The sequence below is a fragment of the Mya arenaria genome, chromosome 3 (assembly GCF_026914265.1).
Source record: "Mya arenaria isolate MELC-2E11 chromosome 3, ASM2691426v1".
Lineage (NCBI taxonomy): Eukaryota > Metazoa > Mollusca > Bivalvia > Myida > Myidae > Mya > Mya arenaria.
Genome location: NC_069124.1, coordinates 79,722,539 through 79,737,848, shown reverse-complemented (window position 1 = coordinate 79,737,848; position 15,310 = coordinate 79,722,539). Strand labels below are relative to the sequence as shown.

Sequence of the window (15,310 nt, the reverse complement as noted above, 5' to 3'; positions counted from 1 at the left end):
AAATTGGCCCCTTCATATCTAAGTGAACATTTTTAACCCCGTTAGTGAGGCACACAATTATAAAACTAGATTCAGAATGTCCGCTACATCTCAGGGCACTGATTTTATGGATAGTAGGCGTTTTTCATATCCAAAGGTCAATAGTTTTGGTAAGAAATCCTTTGCTTACCGAGGATGCTCACTATGGAATGATCTCCCTAAGGAAATAAGGTTCAGCAAGTCTTTGAAGTCTTTTAAATCTTCCCTTAAAACATATTTGTTGGACTAGGGCTGTTCATATATCATGTATTTTATATTGTAATAGATAGATTCATGTCCAAGGTAATCTTACATTTTTAATTTAGCATACCTATTATTCATGGATATTTATGTCTTGTTTTATTGTCCATTGTTGAATACATTCTGTTAATCTTGTACTTGAACAGCACTTCAATTGTGATACACTGTGATACTTCTTATTTTACCTAACATATTATTATTTATATTTAAATATGCAATACAATTAATACATAATCAGTCTTCTACTGTGATATTTTATATATATATATATATATATATATATATATATATATATATATATATATATATATATATATATATATATATATTTTAATTATAATTTCTTAATAGCATGTCTTCCTATGTCAACTAGTTTGTTATATAAGGACCACAATGGAAATAAGGGATCAATCCCTTTTTTGTGTTATCCTTAGATATATAATGTAGTTAACATGGATATATTTTATTCCTGATATTATTTATCATGTGTTTAATTCCATGCTATGTACATTTTATGCTGAAATAAATCTATCTATCTATTTATAAGTGTGCATAGGTATACAGTACTGTACACATAATTTGTTTCAAAATTTTAAGATTTGAAAAACAGTTGTTTTATCTAGAATTCTCCAATATGCAGTACTGTTAAATAACCGTTTATCTAAATATGATCAAGGATCCTCATACAAAGGCAAAAATATGTGCAATGGAACAGATTCAGAGGCGCGTCTATCACTTTGGAGCCCAGATCCGGAATCCAATTTAAGGTTATGTGATCCCTAGATAAGAATGGATTGTAACGCAGGAAAATGTCACAGTTCACAGAAAAAAACCCTTAATATATTCGGTGTTGTTTTTTATTGCAGTGAAAGGCCTCCAGCCCAAAATGCAAATTACAAAATAAATTGTATAGCGATATAGTACAAGAATATTTCAAATTTTCCATCTAACAGTGATGTAAGTAACAATAATATGTATACATTGTATAGTTCCAATGGTAATTCAATGACAAATACCGATTCAATCATATAGTGATATGTTGCATATAATAAATCAAATGACATTTTATATCATACAGCGCAACTCTTAGTTCAATTTTACAGTTCAGGTGTAATTAAACGACACCAAACAATAGCAAAATCGAAGAAACGTTTATGCCGTAATGATTGAGTTGCTTGACAAAAACTCTTTTCTGATTGCAAAAGCCTTCAGTCTGATACATCAAATAAACATTGGTTCACTTGTATTTGACATTAATGCATAGAATATGTTATGATAAATGTGTTCGTTTATACAATGTTTTTTTAAACAAACCTCTAATGCCATCATATAGAGGGCAAACAAACATGAAATGAAATGTTTGACAATGTTCTCTTATACATATACGACATATTAATTGACAAATATTTCTCAGGATTTAGCAAGCTTTTAAATTATTTGTAATGAATTGGTTTTGGAGATTCATTTATTTCACTTGTCACCCTTTGAATAGCACAGAGTCGTTGAGTCTAGTTTTAAAAAAACATCATAGAGTTTGAAATATCCCCAACACCACCATGAATCCATGCATACTGAAAACCGTACTCAAATAGCATTATCTTCACAAGTATAGCGCCCAAGTGGTTCTATCCGCCTCATCTTAAGATTTCAGCATGTTGCAGCATTGCTTCGAGTATCTGTTGTTCTCCATTTTTGAAAGTTTAATCCAACATTTTGCGCTTTTTGATGTACCCTTCTCTGTAAGGGTTTCCTTTTAGTGAATATAATGTCAATACGGTGTCTATTAAAAACAGTATCAAGAATAATATATTTCTTTCCCTTTTTTAACTATCCGAAGAACAAAATTTAGCTTATAATATCATTATCATTTTAATGTTCAATAAGAAGCTAAAAAAGCTGATAATTGTTGTTTAAATGATTATAAATTAAATGCTTTTAACACAGAAATGCGTTTATGTGTTTGTTTAAGTTGAAATTTCGAAGACTTTCGGACGATTTCCTGAGCTGTATTGTGATTTTTGTTGTTGCTGACCTGGTCCGGTCAGGCCAGTCTTTTATACCCAGCCATTTAGTACGGTAATGGGAAAGCAGCCCAAACTAATTCATGCCGTTTTAAGGAAAGACGATATAACTATAACATATGACGTCATATGTCAAAGATGGCGGAAGCAGTGGTACAGAATCTAGAGCAGACTGGAGATTCCAAATTTTATTGTCACCAGTGTTCAGTTGAAATAAAGCCTAAGTTACCAGTAATACCGAATTCTTACCCTTTCCACTTAGCTGTTTTTAGCTAGTGGAATGTTGTTGGAAAGTGAAACATGCTTAATAATATCTTATTAGCAAGTGTCAAAACCAGTTTTGACAACCAACCAGTAAACTTTGCTCAACGTCCTTGCCCCATCATTCAGAAAATTTGCACTCATTATCTCAATAACCATTCATGTTACAGGTAGAAATGTATATAGATTTTGTTTTAATTCTGCGGAAGTTATCTGAAGTTAAAATTTGGGTGTTTAAATACTTTTTAAAGTACATAACTTAAGACAATACATGAAACAATCTCTGCCCATGAGCTCTTTGAGCACTATTGATTAAAATTACAGACAATCTAAAGACAATCTTTGATAAGAAAATGGTTATGTATTGCATTCATTTAAATTCTGTTTTAATGCTTTGGTACATTTCTTATCCAACAGGATTTCACTTGTCCTAGATGTGATAATGGATTCATAGAGGAAATTACTGAGTAAGTACTTAAATAAATCAAATAATTACCATTATTCCTGGAGATCCCACGATGAGAATTCGAAATTTGCACATTAAAAGTTCCAGCCAGACATTTTTTATGTTACAATTAACATCCCGGAAGACAGATTGTGACTGACTGTTTTTCAACATGTTCATCTGAAAAACGTTTCTGTACACAAATAATTTCATCAAGTAAGAGTTAAACATATTAATGCTTGTGTTGATGAAATAACTGTTTAAGAAATGGCAGAAGTTACATGTCAGAACACTGAAATTTAGCTTTGTTTCCATGGAAGTTTATTTATGGTATTTTTTTTTACTAATAAGGCAAAATCTATCACATATTTTTACAAGGATAATTTTCAGAGGTACTTGAAGATTTAATGTGCCCTGCGCTTTATTGCCATCCTTTGGGAAATGACAAATATATTGATGAAAAACTCCAAAACATGGACAAAGTTATGAAACTTTTTTCTTTTATTTTTTGTGTAACTTCATATACAGATAGATTTCATTGTGGAGAAGTGCAGTGTGTTGGGACCATTGTGTGATAGCTCTGAGCCTCTGGCTGCATTGTTATTTTTAGTTATTGCCCTTTGTTAATTTTCATACTTTTTTGTTTGGAGCAAAGCTTGAAAAATCTTTGACTTCAAACTAAATGTCATTTAGGAAAAGTGCAGTGCACAGGAACCATAACTCTGGCTACATTATTTTCTGAGTTATTGCCCTTTGTTAATGTTAAAACTTATTATATAGCGTAACTAGCAATTTCCTTCAGGTATTGACTTTTAACTTTATATACAGTACACTCCACACGGAACTACCACTTTCCTCGGTGACTCGGTGGCGTTTTTAATTTATCGCGGATTTCCGCCGAGTACGCAACCTTTTTCCTCGCTAAATTTCGCCGAGTTGCACCAAGTTAATTGTTTCTTATGGCGGGTTTTATTGCTGGTAGCGCCGGTGATCGTATTGATTTATTGACCTAATCGCGGAACTCCGCGTTTTGCGCATAGCTACTACAGTACATTGCTTCTGTTAAAACAGTATTAAATCATTAGATAATTAAAGTACAGTAAGTTTCTTTTTAAAAACAATTATTGTAAATTTCCATATCAATTTTCATCAGCATTGTCAAACAACTGTTGTTTTTCACATTATGTAATTAAAAGATATACCATAGCGTGCGTTTGTTTGTTATTGTCGACTTTATTAAGGTGTTGAGAACTTAATTAGATTGGAGTAATGAAGGTGTTGAGAACTTTGTAAGTGTGAATATTTTTCAGTCATTATTTCTTAATTTGCATTTTACCACTTATTAATTTATCCGTAGTTATTAATGGTTCTAAACTTATTTATTACGCATATAAGTGTAAATCCTTTATCAAGTTAATTAAAATCCCATTAAACACCATTTTATACATGCATTGAAATAAACAACACATTCCATCGGCTTCAGATCAAACAGTCACATTGTGTGACGTCACATAACTCACAGTTTTACCCACGAGGATCTCATGGAGAGCATGTATATTGTTGTGCAGGATTAATGTGTCTGAGTGGTGTTTTCGAATTCCAACTTTAATTCATCACATTAATTAGTTACCTATATCATTGAATGTGTTGACTTTTATTGATGATTCAATAAGTATAACTGTACATAATTGCTTCTTACAGTCTATAAGTGTCGTACAAGTTTTAAAGTTTATTGGCAGATCGTTTTACAAAAATGTCATGTCTTTGTTTTCCTAATCCCTTGATTGCCCTTGTTGTTTATTTTATCCTCTAATATTTACACCTCAACTTCCATTCCTTAAATGAACTGCCTTTCGGCAATTGCGTTCATCAACATCTTCGGATATGTTCGGATCGTAATTCATTGCATAACAATATACATGATAGCTATTGATCTTGTTATTGGTTGTATTGTGTCTGCAGGTCCCGTAAAATATAAATCAACATTTTTAAAAGTGTTAGTTTATTATATTTTAAATATATTGATACCAGAAGTGTTTCAATTTTACGTTTTAAAGGGATTTCAAGTGGTTGATCTATTCCCGCGTTATTGTGACGTCATTTGAAAAAATATTTCCGGTTATAGTCGGGTCTTTCTATTTACAGAATGGGTAAAAACAGATTACTGAAAGGTTTTCTTAAATGAAATGAAGTATTTTTTTAACAATTCTTGAATGAAATAATGAACTATTGGTGTAAATATAAGGAATGAATTGCGAGGTTGGTGTCATTATCGGGGATATGAACGCAATTGGGTTGGTCAAAGTACGCGTGGAGTCCTTCGGACTCCACACACATTGACCAACCCAATTGCGTTCATACCCCAATAATGACATCAACCCCGCAATTCATTCCTTAAATAAATATTTCACACTTCCTCTTTCTACATGCAATACATCATTTAGGATGGGTATTTACTAATTAACTTGTCAACAGTGGTGTATACGGTTAGGTAGATGATAGATAATTTTCGTCTGTGAAAGTTACGATTGATGTCCTTTGGATTATATTATTTTTATAAATGATTACGGGTGTAAATAAATTAAACAAAATTAGATACAGTGGGAGATTCTTATCGGTTTTCCTCCGAGTTGCGCGGTGTTCCTCCGAGTTGCGCGGTGTTTTTACCTCTGAGTAACGCGGTGATTGTAATTATACGGTCCACTGATCAGCCTCGGTTGGTGAACGAGTAAAAACGCCGAGGAAAGAGGATTATGATCAATTGGATGTCGTGTCCGCGATGACCAATATCCGCCGAGGAAAACGGAAAGTGGTAGTTCCGCGTGGAGTGTACTGTACATATACATCACATCCAGGAACAATAACTCTGGCAGCAGTATTTTTTGATGATTGTCTTTGCTTATTTTCATACTTATTTTTTTCTGGAGCCTAACTCAAAATGATTGTCTTTGCTTATTTTCATACTTATTTTTTTCCGGGGCCTTACTCAAAAAGACCTTCAGGTATTCACTTTAAATTTTAAATACAAATATATCTAATTGAAAGAAAATGCATCTGCACAAAAACCATAAATCTGGTGCAGTAGTCTTTTAGTTATTGTCCTTTGTTAATTTTTATATTTATTTTTTGTCCGGAGCAAAACATAAATAGTCCTTGACTTAAAGGTATTTACTTCATATACCATAAATCATTGTGTATAGGACGCAATGGTATATAGGACACAGGCAAAAAAATACAAAAAATTAAGAAAAGTAATACCTCTTATAGTATATAGAGGAATACCACGTGTAATATATATAGGATGGATTGAAAAAATCAGCAGCCGCCATATTTGTCAAAATCCCCAGCCACCATATTTGTTAAAATCACCAGCCACCATATTTGTCAAAATCGCCAGCTGCCATAATTGACAAAAATCACCAGTCACCATTGTTTTTCACAAATTTTATTGAAACGTGGAAATGGCAAAGGTTATTAAATAGTACAACACATGTAAATAAATGATGAAATATATCTAAATAACAATTGTATACAACACATAAATAGTTAACTGCAATTCTGTAATAAGTAGTCGATAAACAACAATTCAAATCTGTCATCCCGATGTCGCTGACTGTCAGTAAAGCCCTCAAATTAGTAAGGTATTTCAAACACATGGTATAATGCGATGAACAACATTGCAAGTTTGTAATATTGGTAGTAAGGCAGTAGCCATAAGGTAGATGATCAGATCTAGAGGGAGTTTTTCACATCTTCACACATCGACAGTGCACAATGAAGCCACTTCACATGATGCACATCTGTTTGCTTTTTAGACAGAATCATATTACGTAAAAACTGTCGTACAAATTCGAAACTTAAAAATAATAAACTACTTTTATTTATTGTCCTCTGCCGATGCTAACTGTACCCGATTTTCTACTGCCATTATAACTAAATCCATCAATCGATGTGAGTAGCATCCCTTTGAAGTGAAATGTAAACAAACATATTTTGACTTGTATGTAAGACACGGGCATTTTATTTATAGAAATTCTAGGCAAAAAAGTGTGTCCTATACTCAATGATTTACGGTAAAGATAGATCACATTTAGGAGACGTGCAGTGCACAAGAACCATAACTGTTGGTGCCGTATTTTTTTATTTTTCTTCATTGTTTGATTGTAATCCTTTGTAGTAAGAAGAAGTATACTGTTTCCGTCCATTACTTTATACAGTAAAACTGCGGTCGTTCGAAAAATGGTGGTCAGTTGAGGCTGAAGCATAGTCCCAACAATTATTCCCTCTTTTTTCTTAAAAAATATACAGAGGCTGGATCGAAACCTAAATAAGTAGAGGAGTCCAGCACCATTGCCAGTCCCAAGTACACAAATCATGCACAAAACCGTATGATTACCTCAAGGTCATAATTTCACACAATTTATGGAAAGCATGTTCCAAAATAAACAAACAATTGGCCAGTGTTATCATTTTCGCAAGTTGTAAAATTGCAATGACAGATGAAAGGGAATTTGAAAAGGCGTGAAAAAACGATTATCACTGTTGACGCATGCCCGCTAATACTTGAGAAGGGCATTTTAGAAGATAATTGTGAAAAGTTAATGACAAGAATTTAATTGTATTCTTATGTCGTTTGTATAGAGAATGTGGGTTTTTTTGTAAACACAAACTTAACTATTTATTCATTTATTGGTTTTTCTTTTATATTTTCACATTTAGTATATTAAGACATATTTTGATCATATTGGCGATTTCCACAACGCAATACATAATCAGTGCTGAAGTAAACTGCCAATTTCAAAAATAGATTGTAAGACATTACATAACAGACTTAAATGGAATCTTGGGTCATTGGGGACATCGTATCACTGTTTTACTGTTTGTTTTTGAGGTATTGACTTAAACTGCACAAAAGAAACACTATTTTAACGATCAATTAACAATTTCATGCCTGTTTCACAGATGTTATAGTCCTTATTTCTATTAAAAGTCAGACCATTAACTTAAAATAATTGATGCCTTCTCACAGACATACTAGGTCAATCAAGGAGCATAGTGATACTTAATTATGACATCCAGTGATACCTCTAGTTTATTCAGCAAGAACAACATTATGTTTTGCTATCTAACAGGAACGGCAATGAAGCAGCAGGGGGATCCAACTCAGAAGGCAGCCACCAGAGAGCTGACCCAGCAACACAATTTGCAGAGGTACAACATGACATAACATCAGAATTTCTTCTCCATTGATACATTCAGAATGTTTTTTTCCTGTAAGCTTTTCTTACTTCTCAGAAATTTCAAATAGTTCTAATAATTAAGACAACATGTACTTCTTAGATTTGGACATTAAGTATTTCTATCCTTTAGAGAAAAGGAAGGTTGCAAAAAAATCATTTTTAACTGTAAATTTCTTAGACCACATCAAACATGTTTGGTTTGTTGAATTTACTGCAACTGAATACTTAACAGGGATTTCCTTTATTTTAACTAACATAGAAGGGAGAATACAGTTTAAAATGTTGTGGACTATCATTATCTAGTATGAATTATATATGAAAAAAGGTTTGGCTTTCACCAGCTCCTGTGTAAGAAAAACTGATTTCTTATTCAAATTCATTTGATTCAGCTTTGGGGAAGGGCTTTCCTGGAGAGTTTTCGGAACCACACAGCAGAGCGTGATGAGGGTGTGGCTTGGGCAAGGGACCGTGACTCAGATGATGAAGAGAGGGAAGGCACCTCCCGCAGACAGAACAGGGCCTTTCAGCCCCGTGTCTCATACAGGAGAACTAGACCTTTACGGAACCAATACCTACAAGGGTAGGTACATGTACTGAGTCAAAACTTGGAAATGAGGTACAGTGCATGCGACATATCTGAAATTGAACCAACTGACATCAATAACATAAACACATGGGATGCTAAAGGAAAAAAGTACCAGGCTTTGAAGAACTTGAGCATTATGAATTTGAGAGAAAATCTTAGGAATTGGGTGTAATCAAAATAATATTATGTTTCAAGTGCCATATTTGAAAAAAAAAATTAGCTTGAGCTTTTGTGATAGAGTGATTGTCTGTCGTCAACATTTTCTTTCAAATAACTAATTCTCCTATACCACTAGGAGTGGACATTTTCAGCCAAACTTCACATGATTGTTCCTTGGGTAGTTCCATGCAGAACTCTGGTTGCCATGGCAACCCAAAGAAAAAACTTTGAAAATCTTCTTCTAAGAAACAACAGCTGTATTTCCAAATAATTTTAAAGATATGTTTCTAAGATGACCCTGTATACCTTCAGCCCATGTTGATTCATTTTCATGATTAATACACCTGTTTCAAAAATGGGAAGTATTCTAGTTTTACCTGCATCGCATGGGCAGGAGGTGTCCAGTATTGTGTCCGATCAATAACTTTAAAACCCTTTGTCCAATAAGATGAACGATTTAGGGCCATCTTGACCCTCGTATTATTTATAATCATAATAAAATGAAAATCTATGTAGAAGGATGCACATGCTGTAAAAAGAACAGTGTGCAGCGCTCTTTCATATGTCTTTCAGACCATGACAAAATTTAAGATGAAGAAATTTATTAAAATAAGAAGCACTTTCCGAAGCTGAATTAAAATTCATCTTGAAAATTCAAATAAACCTTTTGTACCATTTCCAGCCAAACAATTGGGTTGCAAGATATATGACATGACAACCAAGAGAAATTGATCTTATAATACACTCATTAATCAGTGGGATTAAGTGAATGCAGATATATTCAAGAATTATATTTCAAGTTGGGCTGGTTTAGAGCTTGTTTTCCCTGCTTATGTTCTTGTTTATTCTGTTACCTTTACTAAAATGGTTCTGCTTTTATCTACCTTGTAGGTTGTTTCAGTATTTCTCCGAACGTTTAGATGATGGAATAGGCCATGCTGGTGGTGGATTTGGAATGCCAGGCATTCCAATGTAAGTTTGTCTCCCTGATTATGTATTATCATGACATTGAAATTGAGCTTAAAGAGAAAAGAAATTGCATTTGATATGTTTGTAGTTAATTACTAGATACCGGTATATATAGGGAATTTTGATTGAAAAGATGTGGTCTAAAAAGGATATTTGCTCAAGCTCTACATGTAGATTCAACTTATTGGACACGAACTGAAATTAAGTGCACCTTATGTTTTCAGAAATATCATGCCTATACATGGTAACCCAGAGGACTATGCATGGGGCGCAGGTGGATTGGATGCCATTATAACACAGGTAAGCAAGTCTGAGTATTGGAACTGTCAGTGCTTTTCTTATTTAAAAATAGTTGAATTAATGTCTTAAAAAGAAGCATGTAATATCAAATAACTCAGATGAAGTCATGCATGTTTTGAATAACGCGTGTCTACGTGTAGTCTGGGATGTGTTAGCCTGAGATTGATAGTCAGAGAACCTAATGGCATGTGTTACACATGTACATGTAGTTTGGAAAAAATGTCCAGTTTGAGCCTTAGATTGATTGTCAGAGAACCGTAATGGCATGTGTTACACATGTACATGTAGTTTGGGAAATGTCCAGTTTGAGCCTTAGATTGATTGTCAGAGAACCGTAATGGCATGTGTTACACATGTACATGTAGTACAGGAAATGTCCAGTGATTGACAGTCAGAGATCCTAATGGCATGTGTATTTACAGCTTCTGAACCAGCTGGAGGGTTCTGGTGCACCACCCGCTGGTCAGGAACGAATAGATGCTCTTCCCTCTGTAAAAGTCACCCAGACACAAGTTGGTGAGTGTTCAGCAATATAGTCAAAAAACAGACTGGAATAGCCTAGGATTTATTTTTGAATGAAGGTATCTTAAAACCAAATTCTTTTTTTATCTCCTCGAAAAAGTTGAGGTTTGGTTATAGCCTAGGAGTAATTGTTGTGAGAAATCTTAATCCTTTGCAATAGCTATATAAAACATTCAATTGAACCTTGGTATACAAGTTGGCACTGACAATGTCAAATAGCAAGGCCCATAACTCTGGTTAATTTTTTTGTTGAGTTTTGCCACTTTCTGATAAATGAAAATTAACATTAAGTATTTTCATTCAGCTTCATAACATTCTGAATTTTTATCTAGCTTTTGCATCATTTCATTCGTATATTAAAATTAACAAATTATTTTTTGTTTTAGACAATGTTTTACAATGCTCTGTTTGTATGGATGATTTTAAACTCGATGAAGAAGTTCGAAAGCTACCCTGTGATCATCATTACCACAATGACTGCATAGTGACATGGCTGAAAATGGTATGCGTGAAGGAGTGATGTTTTTGATATAACAGAGAAGCATATAAATCAGCAGTAATAATTTGAATGAAACTCTTTACAATTGTTATCATGGGATGTATGACTTATGAATGTATGACTTATGAATGAAGTCATGAACATTGAATCAATTTTACTTTTTTGTTCTGTTGGTCAACACTCATGGGTCATACTAATGCTTAAAAAGTGAAAATTCTGCCCATGAAAGATGAAGATTCTTAGTTAGGTTTGACAAATGTAGTAAGCTCTGTTGTCAGGATCACCATTTCATAGCTTAGCCATTTATTAAATACCCTGTCTTGGATGAGTTTAAAAATTCCAAGCATTTAGCTTGGTATGTTGCATTTAACATTTAAACTCTAACATATTGTCATTATTTATTTTGCTTTTAGCATGGCACTTGTCCAGTTTGCAGAAAAGATTTAAATGGAGAAGACACCTCAATGAAAGACACTATAACTCCAATATTAGATGAAGGCTCAGAGTCAAACAGTGACAGTTCTGGAAGAGAGACCTAGATTTGTTCTTACATCTTGTGATATTTTTTTTGAGGCTTTAATATGTCAGATGTTGCAGTTGTTGGTGTTATTTTATACTACATTTGGGGTGTATTTGGAAAAGCACATGCTACTTGATTGGAATGGTCACTATTCATTGAAAGCGCCTGTCTTACCAGATCACTTGTTGATGCTCATGACTTAATAAGCACAAAGCAGGTCTTTAATGAGTTTTTTTTCTTAAACTGCAACTGTTTTCTCTGTGAATCACCATTTGTAAACAAGACAATTCTGAGGTCATGTAGTGAATGTATGCTTTTGCATTGCCAGTGGGTCACACAACACTGATATTATTTTGGACAGTGATTTTATGGTATATAAATCACACAAAATAACAGTTTGACATTGTTCCATATATAGATTGACCTTCAAATTGATAAAGAGTGATTTAGTTTACAATATAATCTGACAGTAACTCACAATCCTGTTCTGATATTGTATCGTGATAACTACTTTGTTAGAGTTGTAAGCTGAAAATGATAGAAAATAGACTAAATATAACATAAACCAGGTGTTCATCATAGCTTTAGTTAGCATTGATGGAAAGTGATGAAAATTGATCAGACGTAACTTGGCTTGTGTTGGTTTCAGTTCACTGTTACTATAAATTAATAAAATGCTTTCTGCTCAATAATAGAAGGTAGTATTGGTGGGTAGTGATGTATTTTGATGTGTAGGTTATGGATCGCTTTTCTATTGGGTCAAGGTCAAGGTCACTCTTTCTAATAGAAAAATAGTTTTGGCTCGATAACTTCAATAAGGAATAATTTATATTCATGAAACTCGCTGTGTGTTAAGCTTATGTGAAGACATACCCCAGGATTGTTTGGGTAGTTACTTAATATTGACAATTGTTTCCACTCAATATCTTAAGTAAGGATTGATTGATAGTGATGAAACTTGTTATATTGAAAGCTAATGTAAAAAACATAATTTGGATTTCATTTTTGGTCAGTGGTGCCAAAGTTCCTGATTGCAAATATTAAAAATCTTGTTTTGCGCATTGCAGTATATTTGATAACTGATATGATTTGGTAAGTGGTTAAAATTAAGAGTTTGCTGAATTAATATTTATGATTTGACAAAAATGTGTTGATCATTCACATTCACAATTAGTGATTCACATTTACATTACTAATAAGGTGTATCTGTTTTGACTTTTCAATTTATTTGGGTTTGTTAAAACTTATCATCTGTAACTATACATTTAACTATGTTATAGAATAACGAATAACACATTATTTTTTCGTCTCTGGATAAATGCTGTTGGCAATAATAAAATGTTTGCACATAAAGCCAATTTGCCTTCAAAACATCTATAAAATGAAGTGAACAAACTTCTGAAAAACTAAATGGTTTGAAGGTTGCTTACTGATACAGATGATCGTTGGCCCAGCCGCGATCTTGTCATGTTCCAGTCATAAAGAGATTACTTCTGTCTTAGTCATCTACATAATAATATAATTAAAGAAGTCCAAACATTGAAAACTTTATTTTCCTGTCAGTGTTTCGGCAAACATTTACATCTACATAAGCATAGCATGTTCTTATCCAGATTGCTTTGAGATAATTTTTAAAAAGCTTGAAAACAAATGCTAGCCTGTATATGCAAGATCAATGTCTAGAGCTCAAAGGTTTAACATGTAAGTTAAAAAATACATATACCGTTGCATAATTATAGAAAGGTATTTTAGTATTGTCATTTTAGTACTAATAACTTTGTTATGAAAAAATGTTAAGATTTTTTAATATAGCCTCCTTGTTGTTTCTTTCACATTTCATTTTTTAAGTAACATAAGCATATCTTCAAAATCATTTTTTTTCTCATAAGTCGTTGCAATCTAGCCTCCTGGGGGAAGTGTGCTTAATATAAATGATCTATTAAATTGACACAATTATAATCAATACAGTACACGGACAATAAAATTGTATATTGAAGACTTGAAAAATATTGACGAAATCAGAAAGTGCAAATATGGATTGACCATTTGATTTGTTTCATACTTTCATAGAACGGTTGTTGGAGTAAAAATAATTAAAGATATTGTATAATCTGTTAATCTATAAATTGTTATACCTGGGATTAGGAACTTATAAAAAAAATATGCTTTTTACCCAAATGCGCTTAAAATGAAAAAAATGCCGTATTTACGCAGAAAAATGCGCTTAAGTACATAAATGTGCTTTTAATGCAGAAAAAACTTATGTGCTTTAAACACAGAAAATCGGCTTAAGTACATTATTGAGCTTTTAGTCCAAAATATATGCTTTAAGTGTAGAATAAATGCACTTCACACCAAAAGTTTACTTTTTTCAAGTTTTTAATTCACTCCGTTCAAAAAATACGCTGCCAGTATACTGCTGCGTTTAATGCAGATTAAATGCGCATTTAACACACTTTTTTGGGAAGGATAGTACCAGGTTTTATTTTCAATGCTTGGTACACTTTCGAATGGTTAATCATTGTTTTGATAGTTTGATCATTACTTACTAACAGCATAATGTAGTACAATATTACAAAATATAGTTATGCTTTTTGCCAGTAGTGTCAAAAAATCATAGATTTATTTACAAATATAACACTCTGTTGTTTACTCATAAAAGAGACTACTCCTAAATTATTATCATTTCCTTGTCAATATTGCCTGTACCAATTATTATATAAAAACTGAATGTATTTTAGGATTTGATTTTTGTAATGTACTGTTTAATACATGTAAAATAAAGGAATTGAAACTGTGCTTTGCAAACTACTTACTAGGGACCTTTTGGCTATGCTGTCTTCAAACTTCTTTAGTGAACGGTATTGTTTTTATGTTGTAGGTAGTGGAGCAAAAAAGTTAACTTAGGAAAACCCAAGTGAACGAATGAAGAGCGAGATATTTAAGTGATGTTTATGCTGAAAATTCATACTATTTTTTTATACCGGTATGATCTCTTTCAACATTGAGTTTTTTTAATTTCTTGATACTGTTTTTACTGTACTAAGTTAGAGCCTTTATGGTTAGGAAAATATTGATTTATCATCTCCAGACATTTCACCTGTTTTTATGCGCAGTTTTTCCGTGACCTTGACCTAATGACCTCTAAAGGAAAAGCGGTTATTTTCTGGTCAATAGCAAGTAAGCAACTATCCATTGAGGTCCCATGATCCTTGCATTTCTTCTCGTTTTGACGTACTGACCTGAAGTCAACAGAGGTCACCTACTTGTCAAGGGACCTATCTCAAACTATTCTCGAGTTATTTTACAGAAAAACTTGGTTTACATACCAACCAACAGACAGAGAAGCGTTAACCTATTTATTTTTTAACAATTTGCCATAAAACATGAATAACCTTGAATTACCTACCTTGGCCAAAAGTCTGTTGTATATATGAAATATTCGAAGACGAAGGTGAGTCTGAAATTAGTTGATGACGATTTGTATTTGTACCCAATTTTATAACTAT

At 32.9% G+C, this 15,310-nt stretch overlaps 1 protein-coding gene across 1 annotated transcript; it reads left to right on the top strand.

Moving 5' to 3' along the window:
• Positions 1-2,437: 2,437 nt before the first annotated feature.
• On the top strand, positions 2,438-14,600 carry LOC128227957 (E3 ubiquitin-protein ligase RNF115-like). The gene is made up of 9 exons (XM_052938943.1): positions 2,438-2,531; positions 2,979-3,028; positions 8,139-8,217; positions 8,636-8,826; positions 9,883-9,963; positions 10,185-10,260; positions 10,683-10,776; positions 11,169-11,284; positions 11,695-14,600. The coding sequence occupies exons 1-9, from the start codon at positions 2,439-2,441 to the stop codon at positions 11,818-11,820; spliced, it is 906 nt and encodes a 301-aa protein (XP_052794903.1). The 5' UTR covers position 2,438; the 3' UTR covers positions 11,821-14,600.
• The last annotated feature ends 710 nt before the right edge of the window (positions 14,601-15,310 follow it).